The following is a 22,409-nucleotide window of genomic DNA, read 5'->3' as shown; positions in this document are numbered from 1 at the left end:
TGCAAAGCCCAACATGGGGCTCGATCCCAGGACCCTGAGATGATGACCTGAACCGAAACCAAGAGTTAGACACTTAACTGACTGAGCCACCCAGGTCCCTAAACATTCTCAGTTTTAAGTTATTATGATCAAAATTTGGTTTTATGTCTCTGTCAGCATTTCCATCAATCTATAATGCACTGATTAGCTATGTCCTATAACTATAAAATCTGGCTTAATGACGGACTTAAACAAATTATGTGTATAAACCTTGTCCATAATGGTATTCAAATATTGGTGGATTGATGACGAAATTGCTGTATTATAGCTAAAAATTATTAAAGCATAGAGAAAAATATAAATAGCTTCAATGTGCATAGCCCACTAAGGGGAAAAACTCAACTACCATCACAATACATACATTAGATAACAAACACAATTAGCTTCTCAATTTGGGTCATTAAAGCTTCCAGCTAAAGGTGTACAACAGCCTAAACCACTTTTCTTCAATCCCCATCTTCTATTTTCCTGCCTCTGTTTCCAGGCATCCAGTTCTCCCCTCCCTTCCAACCTTCAGATTTTCTCTTCCAAATAATACCTATTTTCATTAGTAACCCAATTCAATTTTCTTTGTTGTTTACTCCCTCTTCCTCAGACTCTGGATTTCACTGAACTCAAGCTGCCTTGAAGAAGCGAAGATTCCTTATCTCTACTTCTCCATCAGTTTTCTCTTTCCTTCCTTCCTTCCCATGTCTGGGATAAGTTTCTTATACATTTTCCACTCCTTACTTTCTATTCTCCCTTCAATCTCCTTCCCCTCAGCATCTCTCTCCTTTCAGGACATCTTACTAATTGTTGGGGACATCAATAACATGGAGAACTTCAGCACTTTTTATTTTTGCTACCATTTGGTCATAATGATAAAATACATTTTATGTTTTTTTTTTTTTTTAAGATTTTATTTATTTACTTGACAGAGAGAGACACAGCAAGAAAGGGAACACAAGCAGGGGGAGTGGGAGAGGGAGAAGCAGGCTTCCCACTAAGCAGGGAGCCCGATGTGGGGCTCGATCCCAGGACCCCAGGATTATGACCTGAGCCGAAGGCAGATGCTTAACAACTGAGGCACCCAGGCGCCCCAATAAAATACATTTTAAAAAGAGAGAAAAAATAGACATGCAATGAATTGTTAATACATAAAGATATTTTTAGTTTGTGCAAAGAATTGTGTAATAGTTGTTAAGAATTTAGAACCATTCATTGGCAGGATAAAATAAAAGCTAATTCTTGTAGTTTTTATAGGTTTATATTTCTAATCACTAGCTTAAAAAATGTAAGGCAAGCCATTAAATTTAAAAAATTAAACTACCTTTTAGAATCAAATTTGGCTTAACAAAAAAATAACCCTTATAGCCTCAATAAAAATAAAGATAAAAAAACTTCAAATGTGATACCTAATTATGGAGTACAATGTATTGAGGGTTTTATTTTTATAGTGAAATCCAGATTTTGACCTATGCCTGTCACATTAATCGGCAGCTGCTTAATGAAAAGAGTACTCCTGCCAGCCTATTATGCCATTGAACGTGAGGCTATCACTCCAGCATAAAGCAAAATGAAAGCAGGAACAAAGTTGGTATAAAAGACCTTTCTTCTATACAGTTTCACCCAACAGTATATAAAAACTAAATTGATTTCATTAAATATTTTTAAAGGCTTAAACTCTCAGAATTTTAATGAAAACTATTATCCTATTATAGATTGAACTTATAAAGTACTTGATATATTTATAGTGGCACATGATTCACACACATTTACCTAAGATCTTAAGCCCCCCAGTATGGTATCTAAGATACTGAGATTTAGGTCTTCAGACATGTATCAAAAATAATATGCTAACCTTCTATAAAAACTACATGCATATGAAATTTCTGAGATCAACTACAGTCTGTAAAACAAATCTTATTTTTTTTTACTTTTCACCCAGATTACTGTCACTCAGATTCTCCATTTTTACTGTATTTGCTCTATCCCTTGATAACATTTTATTTTTAAAGTCTCTTAAAACCATTTCAGAGTAAAGTAGTAAATATTCAGAAAACTAAAGTACAGACATTAATGATGAGGAAAAAACATCATGGGAGTGGTATAAAAAGTTTGTTATACCATCCTTTTTCTCATAATACAGCCTCATATAAGTAATTTACATTGATGCCAATCATCTATTTTCCTTAGTATTCATCAAGAATTTTGATGACCTTCACATGATAATTTCCTGGAAGAAATTACTCAGGCTCAGCACCCTTTAATATTTCAAATCAGAAAAATCAAATACTTAGAGCAAGGTAACCAAACCAACATCAAACTATTTTGTTACCTTGAGAAACGAAACTAAATATAACAAAAGATGAAAGGAAAAAATTGAACATGGATGGACAATTCAGGCCCAGGCTTACTCTACACAGTGAATTAGGATACATGTAATTGAAGCATCTTTTCTTCACATAATATTGACTCACTTTCAGTAACATAAAAAGATAACTATCAGAAAGGTTTATCTACAAGTTAAAAGATGGAAGTATTAACATATACTGTGCATAGCTCTTGAAACTACTCTGTCAACATAAAAGAAATAAAAATTTTATTGAATCACATTTGTAATAAGAACATGAAAAATAAATTAGGATTCAAAGTTTTCAGAATTTAAAAAAAAGGAAAAAGCTCCATCAGCTTAGCGAATTGACCTAACAAAACCATAAAAACTATACATTTATTTACTTATCAATATTAGCAGTTAACTTTTAAGCCTCTTGTGGTTGCATATAAGAAAGTAGAGAAATTTTTTGAGCATTTATTCCTAGCACCCTTACCTTCCTCTCTTGCTTGTTACTTCTAAATTGCTAAGCTTAACTTTTGCCACATATTTCTATTCTCTATTTAAAACCTTTTATGTTACAATGCTCAATTACTACATTCATATATTACACTCTATTACATTTTTCAGACCTTTTCAAAACCCCTCTATCCTCAAATCTTCCAAAATACTTTGTGATAACTTTTTCAAGTATATTTAGGATAGCCCATGTCCTCCTGAAAAGCCTTGAGAAAGCAAAGACAGTAAATAAGCATGCAATGTAAACTACAATTTAGACAACAATTTATAAAAAGGTACAGGTAAACTATTTAGTGTTTACTGATGATTTTAAAATGTAACATTCAAGGAAAAGCATATAAGTTTTACAGTTAATACTTAGTAAAAAAGTTTTATATATATTAGTATTAGATGTAATGCTACTGAACACTATGAAAATGACGATGATGGCAGCACAATCTGATTCAGTGGTTTTCAAACTTTTTGAAATTCTGTCTTACAACAAAATCACATACAGAAAATCAATAAATAAAAGCACACTGAATTGAAGCTGCTCCAGTTCAAGGGTGGGAAGGGGGTCCAGAGACTCCTCCACTCTCCCCTCAGCCCCTCCCACCCTGCCTGTTAGAAGGCCGTGAGGCACCTCTGAAGAAACTCCATGGTTTGGAGAAGCAGAGGTTAAAAATTATCGGTTTAACAGATTTGAAACTATTTGTAAATTTTTAATGTAACACTAGCTTTTGATTTTGATTAAATGGTTTTTGATTTGTTTTTCATAATAGAAACATGTTAATTATTGAAAAACCATAAACCACAGAAACCCAAGGAATCAGAATTTTAAAGGCCAGAGAGAATCTTAATCTTTTCACATTTTACAGATGAGGAATTGAGGCTTAACTGGCTTATTAGAGGTTAACTGACCCAAGTTCTCACACTATCAGTAGCAGAACTGAGAAGAGAATCGAGGTCTGCTACTTTATTACTCCACTTCATGGCCCCTCTCCACACTACAAAATAAATTGCAATATTTTAAGTACTGTTCAGATAGGGCTTATTCTACTCAAATTCTTCTTTTGTTGTTCTTCAGTTCAGAGTATCATTTGTACAAAATAGAGTAATGACCCACAAGCACGAATGCTAATTACCTTTGAAAACATTTTGAAAGCTAATGCAGAAACTGCAAGGTATCAATGAAGATATGACAAATTTACAGAATTTAAATCCAATCTTCTACAGAAATCAGTAATGATTAACAAGGTAAAACTGAGCTAATAGGGACCCGATCTGCATAAATATATATACACCTATATATTAGCAATTGATCAAATCTTTTTGTTGTTGCTGATTAGATTTTTGGTTTTGGTTCCCCCCTCCACATCGCACCCCTTCCATTGCAGGGTAAGGATAAACGAAACAACACCTAAAAGTGATTTGGAATTAACCTTATGTTAAATACCAGTTTCTGTATAAAGTAGGTGTTTTTTTAAAAAATTCTGTCTAGCCAGTTCTAAGGAAGATTCTTCACAGTTCTTTTTATTCTGGAAGCTGTATTTAATTTATGAATCGGAACTCAAATTATCTTTGGATTTGATTTTTTCCTGTCTGTTCTTTCAAGGAGTTCAATTATGCTAAAATTCTCTATTAGGTTCTAAATTAGAATTTTAATTTAGATAAAAAAAGAAAGAAGACCACAGTTACCATGTTAGAAAGTTCAGAATCTGAAAGTAGCTTATCTTTTCATCTTCAAAATATGAGACAAGATCTGTTTATCTACATACATAAACAGGCCTTGCACTAATTTAGTAAAGACTCTACTGACATAGATGCAATTGTGAATGTAAAACTATTCCGTATCATAACTAATGCTACGAAATAAGGTATAGTAATTCTGAAAATTCGTATAATAAAAATAGCCCTGAAATCAGAAGAGAAATAGAAAATACTACCTCCCATTAGTACAGATCTAGGTAGATTTAATTTATTAAGTTAAGAGACTATCATTTTGCATTTGAAAATAGGGCAGAATCTTTTGAAGTACATAACAATGTTCCTCAATAATAACCAAGACACTCAAAAGACAGCTCATCCCTTTCTCACTTGTACTACCCCAACCCAAACCTCTCTCCACATTTCTTCTGAAGAAAATCAGTATTTTGTTGTTTATAAAAATCTAAAAATGTTTGTAAAATTTCTATTGTGGCTGGAAAAAACCTTACCAGATATAAATATCAATATATCACGTGTGAATAGTTACTTTGGGAAATTCAGATCTCTGAAAATAAAATTTTAATACATTTGAAGTATAAGAATGGAACATCACATGATGCTCCTTAAACTTTAATAATTTATGATGAGATTACTTGAGAAATTAAAATAAGAGGAATATTACTCTCTCCCCTGTATGAACATGAAGAAATAGACAATGAAGGAATGAAGAATAAATCATCTCAGGATTAAGTAAAACTGCCTACGATGAAGAAGTAAAAGGAACTAGAAACTAGGATTTGTGTTTGCATTTCCCTCACTTAACCAACCTTTAGCTGGTGGAAAAGGATGAGAAGGAAGTGAATCTGAACAGAGCTCCAGTGGAAACTGCAGAAGTTCTTCATTATCTGTAGAGGCTTGAGAGGCAAGAAAAACACTGCTTATTTAGTAATGACCTAGTATTAATTTTTTTAAATTAAGAATCTGGGATAAAATATTTTTCCCCCAATCCAATTTATTCTGGTTATTTTCTTCTTGGTTTCTCCCAGGGAGACCCACCCTTCACCTGCACAATGATGAGAGATGCTATCTTTCCCGCTAGGACTGTTGTGAGTCTTCGAAAAAATACCAAGTATAAATCTCTTAGCACAATGCCTTCCAAATAATAAGAACTCAATAACACCTATTATTATCCTATTCTTTGTACCATACTGGTTCTATGATACTTAAACCAGCTATTTTCTATCTTCTTTGATAAATATCTGAACGCAATTGTTTAATACATCTCTATTTGACATTAATCTAATGCTTCACATGTAGAATATAATCAACTATAAAAATTTTAGACTAATCGTGAATATTTTATTTAGCTGCTAAGTACTTAAATTTTAGAAAGCATGCTATTTCCCTCTCCTTTTTTCAGAACACATAGCAATTTTTAACAATTTGAGTTTCTTTGGAATATATTAAAAATGGTACTTCCTAGATTTTTACTGGATAAAGGACAACTCTGAGGACCTTTCCTAAGAAAAATATGTGGTGCTTACTACATCAGTAGGTTCTCAGATGCCTTGAAGACCTCCCCAGAGATCCTAGGACAGAAACCTCTAAATTACCGCAGAATATGCTATAACCTAAGTCTAAAAAATAGCAGCATTCTCCATGTAAATAAACACCTGTCAACCAGGTATTCATGTGTGAAAAATACCAAGTCAACCACAAAGTTAGCTTGATAAACAGAAAAAGTGACAGTATCTCTTCTTCAAGAAACAAGTCATTTATTTAATCTACCTTTTTCACTTAGCTATAACTGTAGACAAACATTAACTATGCTCCCATCCATCACAGGTTTACCTCTTTGCAATGACTTTTCAACATGTGTTTTTGTGGTCTGTAAAGCCTGATTTTTGTCAAAAGTTATTGCAACTGCTGTGACTGTAACCTAGAATTACAGAAACAATATGGTTAGCAAAATAATCACTTACAAAATAAGTTTCTCAAAAATCTTCAGTACGATGGAACAATTTATATTAACTGGCTAATCTGCTTTTGCTGGTTAAGATTCTCAACCAGAATTACAGATAACCTCAGATATTTAGACTACAACTGAGTCTGACACATATACCTAACCCTAGATATTCCAGAAAGAGCTCAAGTACCTTCTCTAAAATATGGAGACCAAAGAAATCCCACATAAGAACACATCCTATTGTATATATGCTAGAAATGTGATTCTACCTTTGGATAATTTGGAGTTCAGAAAAATAAAACATATGTGGTCTGATTCATTCTAGTGTGTTTGTTTAAAAATATTTTGAAGTAAAATCCTTTATTTTTATTCAATTATGGCAGATTTCAGATTTATAATATTAAAACATCGGATAAACGTTAGAAATCTTCTTTAATAATAAACTGAATCTTAATTACCTGTATTAATTCATCTTCAGGCAGAGATACTGTAAAATTTACATGACAAAGGCAGCAGGGGATCATAGACCGCAGTTTAAAATACAGACTCTAAATAACAGAAAATATTAGTAATATCACTTTTTTTCATTTAAAAAAAATTTTTTTTAAAGATTTTATTTATTTATTTGACAGAGAGAGACACAGCAAGAGAGGGAACACAAATAGGGGGAGTGGGAGAGGGAAAAGCAGGCTTCCCGCCGAGCAGGAAGCCGGATGCGGGGCTCGATCCCAGGACCCTGGGACCATGACCTGAGCCAAAGGCAGACGCTTAACAACTGAGCCACCCAGGCACCCCTAAAAATTTTTCAAAACTGATTTTTCACTGAACATTATATCATGGCAAAAGAAAGTTTAAAAGATTAAAACAAAGCTGGTCCATTTCTATTTTGTGTATTCTTACATTATTTTAAATATTTAAGCAGACAATAAGATTTAATATTTATCAGTCATAAAAATATGAGAAAAAATTTTTCATTTATATATACAATAGATTTCTATGAAGCTTAAAATTATGAAATAACTTAAAATGTATTTCTTTAATAGTGTGGCATATTAAGATGGAGAGGACAGCTTTAGCATTTTACCAGTGAGAGTTAAGATTAATACAATATGTAAATAAAAATCATTCAACCCACAACTGTTTAAGATATTCCAGATAATATACACACTTTTTTAATTTCATAATTCTTAGGAGATTTAACTAAAATATAGTTAGTCAAAAGGTTCCTACCTTGAGCAAATTTTCACAGAGATCATTAAAGTTCTTATTAAGGGCTTGATTAGTCAGGTTAAGGCTGCTTAATCGGATTACTCTTACTGATGTGAACATCTAAATATGGGGAGATATAATAGCATGTCACTTTATTATTTTTAACTGAATACTGTAACAGTTGATAAAACTGCCAAATAATGAGTAATAATAAATAATGTGGTATGAAAAAGGCTAACATTTTAGTTGCAATAAGGTGGTCAAAGAGAAAACATAAGAAGGAACTTGCTAAAATCACATTATGTTGTATTTGCTTAAAATTATGAAAGGCTTACCTGTATTTCAGATGTCCAGTTATTTATACCAGGCATAATTTCTGTATTACAACTATAAAAACCTGTCAAAATAAATCACAGTTAAACTATTTGATAATATTTCATCTATTTTTGTTAAAGAATAACATTTTTCACTTATTACATGAATTCTAACTATAAGATCTATTTATTCTTTTTTTCTAAAACACTACACCTTCAGTAAGCTTTAGACCATCTTAACAAATTATCAGTTTGGTTTTTTTTTTAAATGTATGAACATAAAAAGATTAAAAATCAGTTCACCTAGGAGCACCTGGGTGGCTCAAGTCAGTTAAGCATCTGATTCTTGATTTCAGCTCTGGTCATGATCTCAGGGTCCTGGGAAATCAAGCCCCATAGGCTCTGCGCTCAATGAGAAGTCTGCTTGATATCCTCTCCCTTTCCCTCTCTGCCCCTCCTTCTGCTCATGCAGGTGAGCTCTCTCTCTCTCAAATAAATAAAATAAATCTTTAAAAAAAAAAATCTAGTTCACATACACTTTTTAAGATTTTAGTTTTTAGTGATCTATACATCTAACATGAGGCTCGAAATTACAATCCCAAGATCAAGAGTCACATGCTCTACTGAGCCAGCCAGGCATCCCCTCAGTTCACCTAAGTTCTAACATAAGTATTTTTTTCTCTTTAAATTTTTTATTGTTATGTTAATCACCATACATTACATCATTAGTTTTTGATACATCATTAGTTTTTGATGTAGTGTTCCATGATTCATTGTTTGCGAATAACACCCAGTGCTCCATTCAATACGTGTCCCCCCTTATTACCCATCACCAGACCAACCCATTCCCCCAACCCCTCCCCTCTAGAACCCTCAGTTTGTTTCTCAGAGTCTACAGTCTCTATGGCTCATCTCCCCCTCCGATTTCCCCCCCTTCATTTTTCCCTTCCTACTATCTTCTCTTTTTCTTTTTTAAACATATAATGTATTACTTGTTTCAGAGGTACAGGTCTGTGATTCAACAGTCTTACACAATTCACAGCACTCACCATAGCACATACCCTCCCCAATGTCTATCACCCAGCCACCCCATCCCTCCCACTGCCCACCACTAACATAAATATTTTTAAACTATGGTTTTTAGCCTTGGAGCAGCAAAGTACATAACAGGATGTGACACTGATAAAGCCTTTAAAATAAAGTTAGTACAATAATAATTTATGAACTAAAATACTGATATATAAAACTAGTCTCATCTCAAAAGTAAGTTTTTTCTGTTCACCTGAAGGAGGAGGAACATCAGTAAGCAGAGAATGTACATCTTCCATAGCATCTGTGTCATCGATCTGAAAATAAAAAGATTAGAACTATTATGTAAGTATTAAATGTATAGTAATTTCAAATTTAAAAAAAATCATTGTTTTTATTATTTACTAAATAGAAAACATCAGAGTCAATGCAGAGCCATTTTTCCCTAAATTAAAATACAAAACTTGAAAAAAAGTTTTAATATCTATAAATTTCTCCACAATTACTATAAACACTTCTAAGTAAATATTTCATATTATAAAGTATAATTCAGTTAAAAAAAAAGAGCCTTTTCTCAAGCCTTTATAAGGACATGTTTCAAAAGGCTTACAAAGACACCATAAGCAATTATCATCTCTACCTGTATAAGATAATAAAGTGCAATTAAAAAAAAAAAGATCTTTTGACTTAAATACAAAACTGCTTTAAAACTGAATTACAGGGAGCCTGGGTGGCTCAGTTGGTTAAACAACTGCCGTCAGCTCAGGTCATGATCCTGGAGTCCCAGGATCGAATCCCGCATCAGGCTCCCTGCTCAGCAGGGAGTCTGCTTCTCCCTCTGACTCCCCCCTCTTGTGTTTTCTTTCTCTCTCATTCTCTCTCTCAAATAAATAAATAAAATCTTAAAAAAAAAACTGAATTACACAGGGATACATTTAAAGGCACATCTAAAAAAAAAAACAAAAACCCAAATCCTATTTTTCTTTTATCACAGTATTCCACTGTGAATAATAAATAGTGAAAATATCCAACTAGGCACATACTGACATTCATCTGTACATCGGGAGTCTAACTGACTCTCACACACTTCAAGTGTTCCTTCACATTACCCTTGAGACTTTAAGAACCGTTTTTAACTTTAGTTACCCACAGTCATGGCCATACCTCAACCCACTATTCCCAAAAACATTCCACATGCAGATCCAACTACAATGTCCTGTCTGTTCCTTTTCTTACTGAATCTGCCTCTGTTCTTAGCCTTCTGTCCAGATCTGAAGCACCTTCATTCTCTGCTTAGCCAGGATGCAGGACCATAAAGATCAATAATATTCTAGGATGCTAAGAATCACTGGAGAGTTTGTTAAACAGATCCCTGGGACCTACTTTGAAATTTTCATTTACTAGGTCTGAAGCAAGGGCTCCAGAATTTGCATTTCTTACAAGATTCCAGATGGTGCTGATGCTATAGGTAGCCACAGCACACTTTAAGTAGCACTACACCAAACAGTACCCTAGAACCTTCTATCTCCTCAGTCTGACATATTCTTTTACCAACCTCCATTTTTTTTTCATTCTCAGACTGTAAAAAAATATGAGAAACAGGCACACATCCATACAGTCTGAGTTTTCTACAAATTAACACTCTCATCTCAGTTAAGTCTTGTGCATCTCCCATGGCTAACAACCTGATCACGATCATGGGCACTGTTCCAGATTCTTCAAACTTCTAATCCCATCCCAATACAATTCTACCATGAGCTTTTTGCTGTCCTAAAATAAAGGCATCTGTTTTTTTCTCTCGACTGGAACCTACCAGAACATTTCTGAATATCCTCATTTGTTTTCCTTTCCTTAAAACCAAAGGAAGATCATCTATCTCCATCAAAGCTAACTATCTACAGGGCAGGGCAGAGGGAGCAGATTTGTGAGGTAGGAAGCTCCATACATCTTCCATGCCACATTTATTCTCCAGGGAAGTTCTGAGTTTATTTTTATAATGGAAGTTCAACTATACCTTCTGAATTCAGTGAGAAAACACTACACTCAGAATTGGTAGTGCTATTATACCACATGTAAAAGGATACAATTATACTAACATGTTATAACACATGAAGCAAGTAGACATAGGAAGTCAAAGAATAGCATTTTAATTAAATTCATTCAAGTTTACAAAAATAGCTCTAAGAATTTAGCATTATTTTTTAAGCTTAGCATTATTTTAAATTTATTTCAACCCATACATTAATTTTTCCAGAACTACCTGCATTATTGTACCTGGTGTTGATCAAAAAAATATATTACCAGCTTCTAATATTTTCAAATTTGTTGTAATTTCTGTAATAAAATTTTTATATATTTATAGCAATTGTAATAATACAAAATCACATCACATCAATTTAGGATCTGATTGTAACAATGAAAATCTTATCTTCCAAAAACTTTAAGAAATTAGTCTAATGCAATACCTCCAAAACAAAAGCATCTTTTTTCCCATGTGAAAGGTCCAATTCTGTAACTTCATCAGAGCTTTCTGACTGAGATCTTAAAAGTCTTGAGCGTTGCCTAGGTTCTGGGATGGGTGATCCTATAATCTCTTCAGATATATCCTAAAAGAAATACAATTGCTTTATATCATATAAGACTGTCTTTTTCAGTTTGAGGGTTATTTTGTAAACTGCAGTCTTTTTTTCCTCTTACTAAAGTATAATGGACATATAACATTATATTAATTTCAGATATACAACATGATTCAATACTTGTATACTTCAGTTTGGTTTTAAATTTTTATATTAATAAATATCTGTAGAGAAAAAGTCTGTAAAATATATTCACAGCCTATATTTAATTATAACTTTTATAACTAATTAGCCTTTTATGGAGTACATGGATATTTCCTCTTATCAGTAATAGCAGCCTTGATACACTAATCCATTAACATATGGGACGGCCACAGATAGCAAGGCAATACTGACCTCTAGTGTACAGAGCAGACACCACAATGAATAGGGAATTGGCAGTCCTTCCAGCTCAGAAGGTATTTTCTACTCAGCATTTAAAAGACCGAACAGCCCAGAAATCATTAAAAATGTAGTCTCCGAAAAGGATTCTAAACTTTTATATCTTTTCTTATCCAGTGGTAATTTTTCAAAGCTCCACATAATAAAATGAGGGATAAATGTGTGCATGTATACATAACACATATGTTATGCAGGTATTTGCTGTGCAAATTATTAAGCTAAATAAACTTTGGTAGCTACAACAATGACCTTTTTGAGGTCAGTGTATGGTGCAACCCTATATGGGTCTGCAAGCTTTCACCTACTACACAGCCAAAGATCAGAGCTAACCAGAGATTCTAAATATGTTGGCTACAGGATTATCAGAATGTGAATATGTGAGCACAAATGCAAAATGCAGAGCCTATTGTTGGGATAACAGAGCTATGTTTTTTAAAAAAAACAAGGAATATAAGAAAATTTTTTTCAAAAATGCAGCTTTAAATGTTCATTGCTAGTGCATACCTTATGTAAGACTACCACAATTTCATAACAGCAATCTATAAAGTAATTTCATATTTATTTCTCTTATTTGTACCCCAAATTAACTTGCCCTGTATAATTCTGACAGGGTGCCTATTATAATGACTACAAAATGAGAAAGAGCTACAGTTCAGAGGTAAAGCAGTTTGCCTGCACTTGAAAACTAGTTTAAGTGACAAACCTATCCAGTGCAATGTTCTTCCCACTAGATAACACCTTTCTTTTTATAATTATTTAGTAGTTTAAAAGATTTGGTTATGCTTCTGTTCATTATATTATGGACCTAATAAAAGCAACTATCTGTTATTTAATATATCTTAGATTCTTGACAAAGTTTCACAATGGTACCGTTTATTATTCTAAAAGTTTTGCACCTTTTGATACCTTTGGTTGACTGAATTATCTCCATTTAAGTGGTACTACTCCACATTAGAAAGATTTTTCAGTGTTGAGAAAAAAAATCAAAGTATATTCACTTCAGCTGGAGCTACCTTCCTAAGAGAAGAAATACACTGATCCACATTTTCAGGGTGGGCGTACATTGTTTTAGAAACAGAAAAGACAAAATTGTAATATGAGTAGTGGCCTACTACACTGACTTTATGAAACAAATTCTGAGATGTTATGCTGAAAGATATAATGCATTCAGTATCTGAAATAAGGAGAGACATATTAGAAAATTCATAAATTGTTTAGTCTTTTTGTGGAAATATAGTCATATTCAACACAAGAAATCCAGATATGCTGAAATTTTAAGAATCATAACAGATTTATTCCCTCCTCTAAAATGTACTAGTAAAACAGAAGTTCAATAAATATTTATTGAATAGATGAATTTAATTCACAGTCTCTAAATATGTCTGACTTTAAAAGGCTCATATTAAAGACAGACAGACGTGTAAAAACTAAGTGCAATAATATGGAACAGGCCCTATGACAGAAGCACATACAGATACAATAGGAATATAATGAAGGAGAGGGTCAATTCTTCCTGTGGGGTCAGCACAGAAGTACATAGTTGATAAATACTGGTAAGCAAAAGAGTTCAGCTTGTATCATGGAGCCCTAACATAAAGCTTTGCAAATCATTCTCCCCAATAGGCATAAACACGATCTGTAAATGTTCAAATATCAAAACATAATTATAAAAGAAAAATAATGTACTGCAAACAAGCAGTCAGTAGTGTTGTGTGGAAAGCTTTTACAATGGCTATTTAAGCATTAATATATCAACACACCAACTTTCTTAGTGAATTTAAAGAAGCTCTATATCAGCACTGTTCAATAGAAATATAAAGCAAGCCTCATAGGTAATAAAATCAGAAAGAAACAAAATCAATGTTAATAAAATATTTTATTTAATTCACTATATCCAAAAGATTACATTTTCAACATGCAATCAAAATAAAAAATACTCACGGTAATTTACATTCTTTTTCATACTAAATCTTCAAAATCCGGTTGTGTATTTTATACTGATAGCACCTCTCAATTCAAACCAGACACATATCAAGTGCTTTATAGCCACATGTGACCACTGTCTACCACACTTAACAGTGTAGCTCTGTCATATCTTTAAAATTCCTCTCAGCTTAACTCTGCTCAAAGCTGTAAGTCTGAAGCTAGAATGCAGATGCACTGTCCCAGACAACCAACCAAAATGTGTATGAAATCAAATAATAACAATAATAATGTTACCCACTTTCCTTTTACAGAAGTATTTCATTATCAGAAACTCATAAAAAACAAATACATTCATTCTAGCTCCAACACTTCTTTCCTTCAATTCAGACTCTGGCTATAAGGCACCCCAACACTGTGATACCTACTATAAATTTGGTATCAAAGATTGACTAGGGAAGTGACTGGTAGGAAAATTGTGAGAAAGAAGCTAAAACCGAAAAATGGTGTATTCTTTCACATTTTAATCATAGAAAAGCAACCTTTTACTAAAAATGAACATTTAAACCATTTATTTAATCATTCAGCAATATTTATCAAGAGGCTATTATGAGGAAGAACTGTTCTGGGCCTCAGGAATACAAACCCAGGGGAGCTTCATTCTACTAGGAGTAACAAGCAATTACAAAAATCAAAAACATATTTGTGTTTACACACACACACATACACACAGATAAGAGAAATAAAAAACAATAAAAGACAGAAGGGGGATAGGGAGTATCAAAACTTGATGGGAGAATACAATTTTCAAATAAGGTGGTCAGAGTCAGCTCCCTAAAACGAGACGTTTGAGCATGACTGTAAAGGGAGGTGAAAAGAATGAGGAATGAGGAGAACAATTCTCAACAGTGAAAAAGAAATATTTTATGTCCAAAATAAGATAACCCCAAAACAAACTAACCCCTAGACAATAACTTACATATTCACAATGTAGATTTATTTTACTTACCGGAGGACTGATTTCATATAATTCTTTATTTTTAGCAATTGTGTCATTTATCTTCTTTTGCATATGCGATATATGCTGTTCGTAGGAGCCGTCATTAGGCGTCTTCCCCGCAATCTGAATGCCACCAGGCGTTGGTAAAGCTGCTAAATACACACCTGTGGCCGACTTGTAAAAATAATGGGGGAAATAATCAGAAAAAATAGCTAAAGAATAATAGTCCTTAAGTGTTCATATTTAGGAAAGCTGTCTTTGCCTTAAAGGAAAAAGATAATTAGCATCAGTACACGTACTGGACATATGTTGGAAGAGCACAGAAACATAACTGGTAACAGGAATTGTTTGCTTCTGGCAAGAATACTGGGTAGGCAGGTGGATCAGCAATGAAAGAAGGATCTACTTTTCACTGCATACCCAACAGCACTTTTAAATTTTATCTTATGATTGTAAAAAATAAATTGCATTAAAAAAAGTATAGTAATGCGTAGAAGACACGAACAGACATTTCTGCAAAGAAGACATCCAAATGGCCAACAGACACATGAAAAAGTGCTCAACGTCACTCGGCATCAGGGAAATACAAATCAAAACCTCAATGAGATACCACCTCACACCAGTCAGAATGGCTAAAATTAACAAGTCAGGAAACGAAGATGTTGGCGAGGATGTGGAGAAAGAGGAACCCTCCTATTCTGTTGGTGGGAATGCAAGCTGGTGCAGCCACTCTGGAAAACAGTATGGAGGTTCCTCAAAAAGTTGAAAATAGAGCTATCCTATGACCCAGCAATTGTACTACTGGGTATTTACCCAAAGATACAAACGTAGGGATCCGAAAGGCTACGTGCACCCCGATGTTTATAGCAGCAACATCCACCATAGCCAAACTATGGAAAGAGCTCAGATGTCCAACAACAGATGAATGGATAATGAAGATGTGGTATAAATATACAATGGAATATTATGCAGCCATCAAAAAACCCCCAAAAAACAAAAAACAAAATCTTGCCATTTGCAACAACATGGATGGAACTAGAGGGTATTATGCTAAGCGAAATAAGTCAAACAGAGAAAGACAAGTATCATATGATCTCACTGATATGAGGAATTTGAGAATCAAGACAGAGGATCATTGGGGAAGGGAGGAAAAAATGAAACAAGATGAAACCAGAGAGGGAGACAAACCATAAGAGACTCAATCTCAGGAAACAAACGGAGGGTTGCTGGAGTGGTGTGGGGTGGGAGGGGTGGGGGGGGCTGGGTGATAGACATTTGGGAGGGTATGTACTATGTTGAGCGCTATGAATTGTGTTAAGACTGATGAATCACAGATCTGTACCTCTGAAACAAATAATACATTATATGTTATAAAAAAAAAAAGAAGATAGTAGGAAGGGAAAAATGAAGGGAAGGGGGGAAATCGAAGGGGGAAATGAACCATGAGAGACTATGAACTGAGAAATAAACTGAGGGTTTCAAATGGGAGGGGGGTGGGGGATGGGTTAGCTCGGTGATTTGTATTAAGGAGGGCACATATTGCATGGAGCACTGGGTGTTATAATGCAAACAATGAATCATGGAACATTATATCAGAAACTAATGACGTAATGTATGGTGACTAACATAACATAATAAAATAAAATTAAAAAACAGTGTAGAAAAAAAGATTAAAAATTGTTAAAAAGTAAATGTTTCATGAGTGAGTAAATAATGTCCCTTTTAAATGGCAAAAGTAAAAGGGAAACTTTTGCAAAACAAGTGAAGAAACTGAACTTCAGAAAGGACAGGAAACTTACTTACTCAAGATCACACTGTCAATAAACATGGAGAAGAAATCTGAATATGTTTCTCACTCTAAAATCCAAGAACCTGGGACACCTGGGTGACTCAGTTGGTTAAGCATCTGCCTTCAGTCCAGGTCATGATCCTGGGATCTTAGGATTGAGCCCCGCCTCAGGCTCCCTATTCAGCAGGGAGCCCACTTCTCCCTTTCCTTCTGCCCCTCTCCTGCTGGCACACGTGCTCTCTCTCTCTCTCAAAAAAAAAAAAAACAAAAAAAAAAACCTAAAACCCAAGAACTTTTCATGACACTTCCCTACCTTCATAATTACCAAGAAAGGAAACTACTTAATACAGATTTATTTTAAATATTTAATTGACTATTAATTTCTGACTCTAACTGTACCACATGCCATCAGCACTAAAAAACTATTAAGGGAAATACAAACCACAATATTTACACACACACACACACACACACACACACACACACACACACACACCATGTGCGTTTACATTTAAACATGCTTATATAAGCAAAGCAAAAAATATATATACAAGTATAAATATCAAATTGTTAACATTGAAGGAGTGGAATGTAGACAAGAAAAGACATCTGTTTTTTTGGATATTTGTGTATTTTGAACTGTGTGAGTTATTATAATTTTTTTTTTGAAAGAAAGAGTATGCAAGTGAGGTGGGGGGGAGGACAGAGGGAGAGAGAGAATCTTAAGCAGGCTCCACGCCCAGTCAAGCCAACGCAGGGCTCAATCTCATGACCTTGAAATCATGACCTGAGCCAAAATCAAGAGTCGAACCTCCTGTGTGGGTTATTATTATTCTTTCTAATTAAATGCCAATTTTGTGAAAGTCCATCCTAAAAAGGGTATGATACTCTATGACGACGTGCAGTAGATGAGACTGATCCTCAGAAGCTCTCTCTCCTGGTTTGTTCATTAGTGTCCATGACTATGTGTATGACCCAGTCTCTAATGCTCAAACTTAGAATCCTCCTGCCGTATGAAACCTTAGCACATCATCTCTAACACGTTCTAACTGTGCTCACTAACAAGGCAATGGCCCAGAATGGTCGAGAACACAGACTCTGGAATAAGACAGGCCTAGGTTTGAAATTCAGTTCCAGTACCCATCAGACCACTTTGGACAAGTCTCAATCTATCATAGCATCCATTTTCCCCTCTTGAAAGATAATATTGCATTCCTTCTGGCGTAGCACAGTGCCAGATACCCAGTAGGCATTCATCCGAGATCAATTATCATGGAAGCTACCCTTGGGGCCCTGAGATTCAAGTGCACAAGCTAAACCACAGCACAAAGATCAAAACCTCAAACAGTTAATAATGAGTGTCACTAGTGGCCAAGAAGGAAAAGATTAGCAAGAATCAGAAAAGGCGGTATTTTAGGCAGGCACTGAAAAATTACACAAACTAGTTTCCTGGGGCTCAATCATCAGAAGTATTTGATACAGTTGGCAAAATGCTTTTTAAATCTTTGAATCTGAATCAAGCTCTTAGTTCTCACAGACACCCACCAATAACTACAGTTTTGTATTAAACCCAAATTATACATTTGTAATAATTGCTAAGCATGCGAGTTTTTAAATGAATGAATTATAATGAACACTTTCTTCACAAGTTAATCTAGATATCAAACATTTTAATATAAATCAGATTACTTTCATTAATCATTGCAAATTTCTCTCGTTAAAAAACTGTGATTACTTGATGTGTTTATCATCACCACACAGTTATCCCCTACCTACAGAAACTTACATATTTGTAAATGTATGAACAGGAAAGAGTTTAGCATCTTATCTACAAACGCATACTGAGAAAAAAAAATATCCAAGTTCTATAAATTTATTTAATTTAAATTTTTATGCATCTAAGATGGCAGAGAATTCCAATTTGAAAAGTGCCAGTGTCACAGATAAAGATTCTAGCTAGCAAAGTTTCTAAAATAGGAGAGGACTACCATAAATACTGTTAATCAGTTTCTACCTGATCAATATGTATTTTGCAAGCACCTAGTTCTCTGGGTCTCAGATGACTTATAAAGACAACTCTTATTTGCCCACTGACAACTTTCTAGTCAGAACTTCTTTTCTATTAAGCCAAGGTGAACATAAGGCTGAGATAAAGAGCTTTCCACTCCCTCACAATTTTTCTTCTTCTATTTTTTTAAGTAGGCTCCACGCCCAGAATAGAGCCCAAAGCAGGCTCAGACTCACAACCCTGACATCAAGACCTGAGCCGAGATCAAGAGTCGGACGCTTAACCCACTGAGCCACCCAGCACCCCTTCACCGGCTCACAATTTATCAACACTTAAGAAAAACATACTTTAAAAAAAAAAAAAGAAAAGAAACACATACTCAACTGCACATTCCACTGTTGACCACAGGTGCACATTTATGATGAAACTTAATTCTCTATCCAGTAGTAGGCAGTGATTCATATGTATTGCTTTATTTTCTCCATACAACTAAAGATTATTTTAACATAGTGGTCCTCCCCCTCAGGAGTGATCCTGCACCCTAAGGGACATCTGGTAATATATGGAACATTTTTGCTTGTCACACTGGAGGGAAGCCATTATAGCATCTAGTGGGCAGAGGCCAGGGTGGCTGCTAAACATTCTACAATGAACAAGACAGCCCCCTACAACGAAGAGTTTTCTAGTCCCAGATGTCAACAGTGCTGGTTTTAGCAATGCATAAAAAATAAGGAAGTCCAGAACAATGATGACCAACTTACTAAACAAGCTACATATGATAATTTTTAGAAATCTGACTATTGAGATTATGGTCAGAATATAAAAATATAATAATATAAATATAAATTCTATATAATTTTATTGAGTTTTAAATAATTCATAAATAATTGTAAAAACAAAATATTTAAAAGCCTATCACCAGATTTTTTATTTCTTATAATGTCCCCAACCCTTAAAGATCTTAATGCCAGTTTCTTTAAATAAGTTCTTTTAAAAGACTCTTTGAATCACACAAAACAGAATCTATTACAACTACAGGAATCACAAGACAAAACCAAAACATCTAAACTTACCGCTAGGCCCATCAACATATTTTCACCCACTGTGATCTGAATTCTCAGTCCAAATAAAGCATTCATTCCTTTGAGTTTTAGTTTATTCATTAGCTGAGTATGCACTTCATATTCCATAAATGGCAACAGATTACTGATAGCTGTGGCATTTGCTTCTGCCTGTGCTTTCTTTTTTAAGCGACACAACCTGTTAAGGAAAATAAGTTAGTCACTAGACAGTATTCTTTGTACCATCTTAAGAACTGTCCAATTTTTAAAACTTTCTTTAAGTGTACCTAATAAAACATTTACTTGTTTCCAATGGGCTTATTAAGTTATATCAATAATCTTTTCTGCCATTGTTTTCATTGTGTATGCTTTTGCTAAAAGTCCTATTTTAATAAACAAAAAAGAAAAATCTCAAAATCTCCAGAAATGAAAAAAATAGCGATTAAAATTGTTAGAGAATATAATTTAAAATCTTAGGTTTCACAACTCCATGTGATCATATGATGAGTGGGTAGCAAAGGAAAAAAGTTAATTTACTCATTAAAAGAACACAAAACTTTCCTGAGTATCTATCAGGTGCCAGGCACTGTTCTAGGTGGTAAGCACTAATCAACAAACAAAAGAGTCCCTATTCTCCTGGTTATATTCCTATGGAGGGGGGAGGGATAAACAAAGAAAAAAGGTAACAACTTGTCTGAAGAAAATGAACCAGGTGGAGTGAGTGGGAATAAATAGAGAGAAAGCCTCACAGGAGAGATGATGCCTGACCTGGGATCTTAAAAACAAGATGGAACCAAGAGAGCCGGAGAAAGACAATTACAGAATGGGGCTGGCAAAATAGCGGAACCAAAAGGAGACTACTACACTACTGCACTAAAGTGAAGTGAGCAAGGGTAAGAGTAGTACGGATGGGGGTGCAGTTAAGCAGGGGCATGATCATGTTAGGGGCCTACAGGTCATGGTAAGGAGTTTGATTTTATTCTACCAGCAATAAGAAACTCCAGGTAGGTTTTAAGTAGTAACATGATCCAATTTATGTTTTAAGATATCATTTATCTTGCTATACAGAGCATGGAATAAGGATGACATAACTGATGAGGAGATGGTTGCAAAAAGCAATATAGGTGACAATGAGAGCTCAGACTAAAAAGGTAGCAGTAAAAATGGAGGAAAGATCCCACAACTGACAAACCAGGGTATTTAGGTTAGTAGTTATCAATCTTTAGCTTGAGAGGTCATTAAAGAACAATTACTAGGACCCATCCCCAGAGTTTCTGATTCAACAGGTCTGGAGTAGAGCCTGAGAATCTGCATTTCTATAAGTTCTCTCAAGAATGGTGATGCTATTGGTCTAGGGATGACACTCTGAAAACTGCTGATGGACACTAACTCCTTCCTACCTAAAACAAACAAACAAAAAACTGGATAAATTTATATATTTTTAAAGAATCTTCCTAAAAGCACTACAGGACCAGAGCTTAGTGGAGAATATAAACATAAGGAGACAGCACAAGGAGATTCTTTTGTGGTAATGGAACACAGTTCTGTGTCTTAACTATGGTGGTGGTTACACAAATCTACTTGTGGGATAAAGTTGCACAGAACCATACATATACACACAAATACAGAAATGAATGCAAGTTTATAAATGTATAAACACTGAGTAAGGTGTATAGTAAACAGTATTACACCAATGTTAATTTTCTAGTTGATACTCTACATAGCTGTATAAATGTCACCAATGAGGGAAACTGGGTGAAGAGTAGATGGGATTCTTTGTACCACTTTTGCAACTTCCTGTGAGACAATCACAGTCTAAGGAAACAAAACACAATGAATAATAATGAACAGAAATAACAGAATACAAAAAATTTCAGATATTAGAACTATCCCTGAGGTGCCTGGGTGGCTCAGATGGTTAAACGTCTGCCTTCGACTCAGGTCATGATCCCAGGGTCCTGGGATCGAGCCCCGCATCAGGCTTCCTGCTCGGCAGGAAGCCTGCTTCTCCCTCTCCCACTCCCCCTGCTTGTGTTCCCTCTCTCACTGTGTCTCTATCAAATAAATAAAAAATCTTAAAAAAAAAAAAAGAAAAGGAGGAGGAAATCAACAAGAAGACTAAGGATTATACATAAAGGTAGGAAAAACCTGGGGTGGTGGTGGCAGGGGGCACTATGAAGTCAAAGGAATATGAAGGAGAAAATGATCAACTGTATGATATTGCTGACATGTCAAGTAAGATGAGGACAGAACTGCTCAATGGATTTGGTAACCTGGCAGTTGTTAGTGACCTAGACAGTTATGGCTGCTTCCTGTATGCCAACCACAATTTAGCATTTCCTGCTCCAGTACATTCTAAAAGGAACTGTTAACAGCTAAATGAAGTAGTGAAAGAAACACTACATGGCACTGTTCTTTATAAGAAAAAAATTAATTTCTAAAACGTATTACATATTTAATGGCCTTAAAACAGAGCCACATTACTATCCTGCAACAGGTTAATTAGTAATCTTCATAATAGTAAACATCTGTACA

At 34.5% G+C, this 22,409-nt stretch overlaps 1 protein-coding gene across 6 annotated transcripts in view; it reads right to left on the bottom strand.

Annotated features, from left to right (window-relative positions):
- C2CD5 (C2 calcium dependent domain containing 5) overlaps window positions 1-22,409 on the bottom strand; it is a 97,031-nt gene that overhangs the window by 11,586 nt on the left and 63,036 nt on the right. For 5 of the 6 annotated variants that reach the window (XM_073877859.1, XM_025879689.2, XM_025879692.2 and 2 more), the window contains 9 exons: window positions 19,887-20,073; window positions 15,026-15,190; window positions 11,542-11,682; window positions 9,330-9,393; window positions 8,069-8,130; window positions 7,755-7,853; window positions 6,983-7,072; window positions 6,410-6,497; window positions 5,386-5,472 (listed from right to left, as the gene is read on the bottom strand). In XM_073877859.1, the coding sequence (XP_073733960.1) occupies window positions 5,386-5,472; window positions 6,410-6,497; window positions 6,983-7,072; window positions 7,755-7,853; window positions 8,069-8,130; window positions 9,330-9,393; window positions 11,542-11,682; window positions 15,026-15,190; window positions 19,887-20,073 (983 nt within the window). The remainder of the gene's footprint in view (window positions 1-5,385; window positions 5,473-6,409; window positions 6,498-6,982; window positions 7,073-7,754; window positions 7,854-8,068; window positions 8,131-9,329; window positions 9,394-11,541; window positions 11,683-15,025; window positions 15,191-19,886; window positions 20,074-22,409) is intronic. The other variant, XM_025879694.2, reaches the window with a different exon arrangement.

The sequence above is a fragment of the Callorhinus ursinus genome, unplaced genomic scaffold (genome assembly GCF_003265705.2).
Source record: "Callorhinus ursinus isolate GAN/ISIS: 27379988/994484 unplaced genomic scaffold, GSC_fseal_2.0 scaffold27, whole genome shotgun sequence".
NCBI classification, from domain to species: domain Eukaryota; kingdom Metazoa; phylum Chordata; class Mammalia; order Carnivora; family Otariidae; genus Callorhinus; species Callorhinus ursinus.
This window is presented reverse-complemented; position numbering and strand designations above follow the sequence as displayed.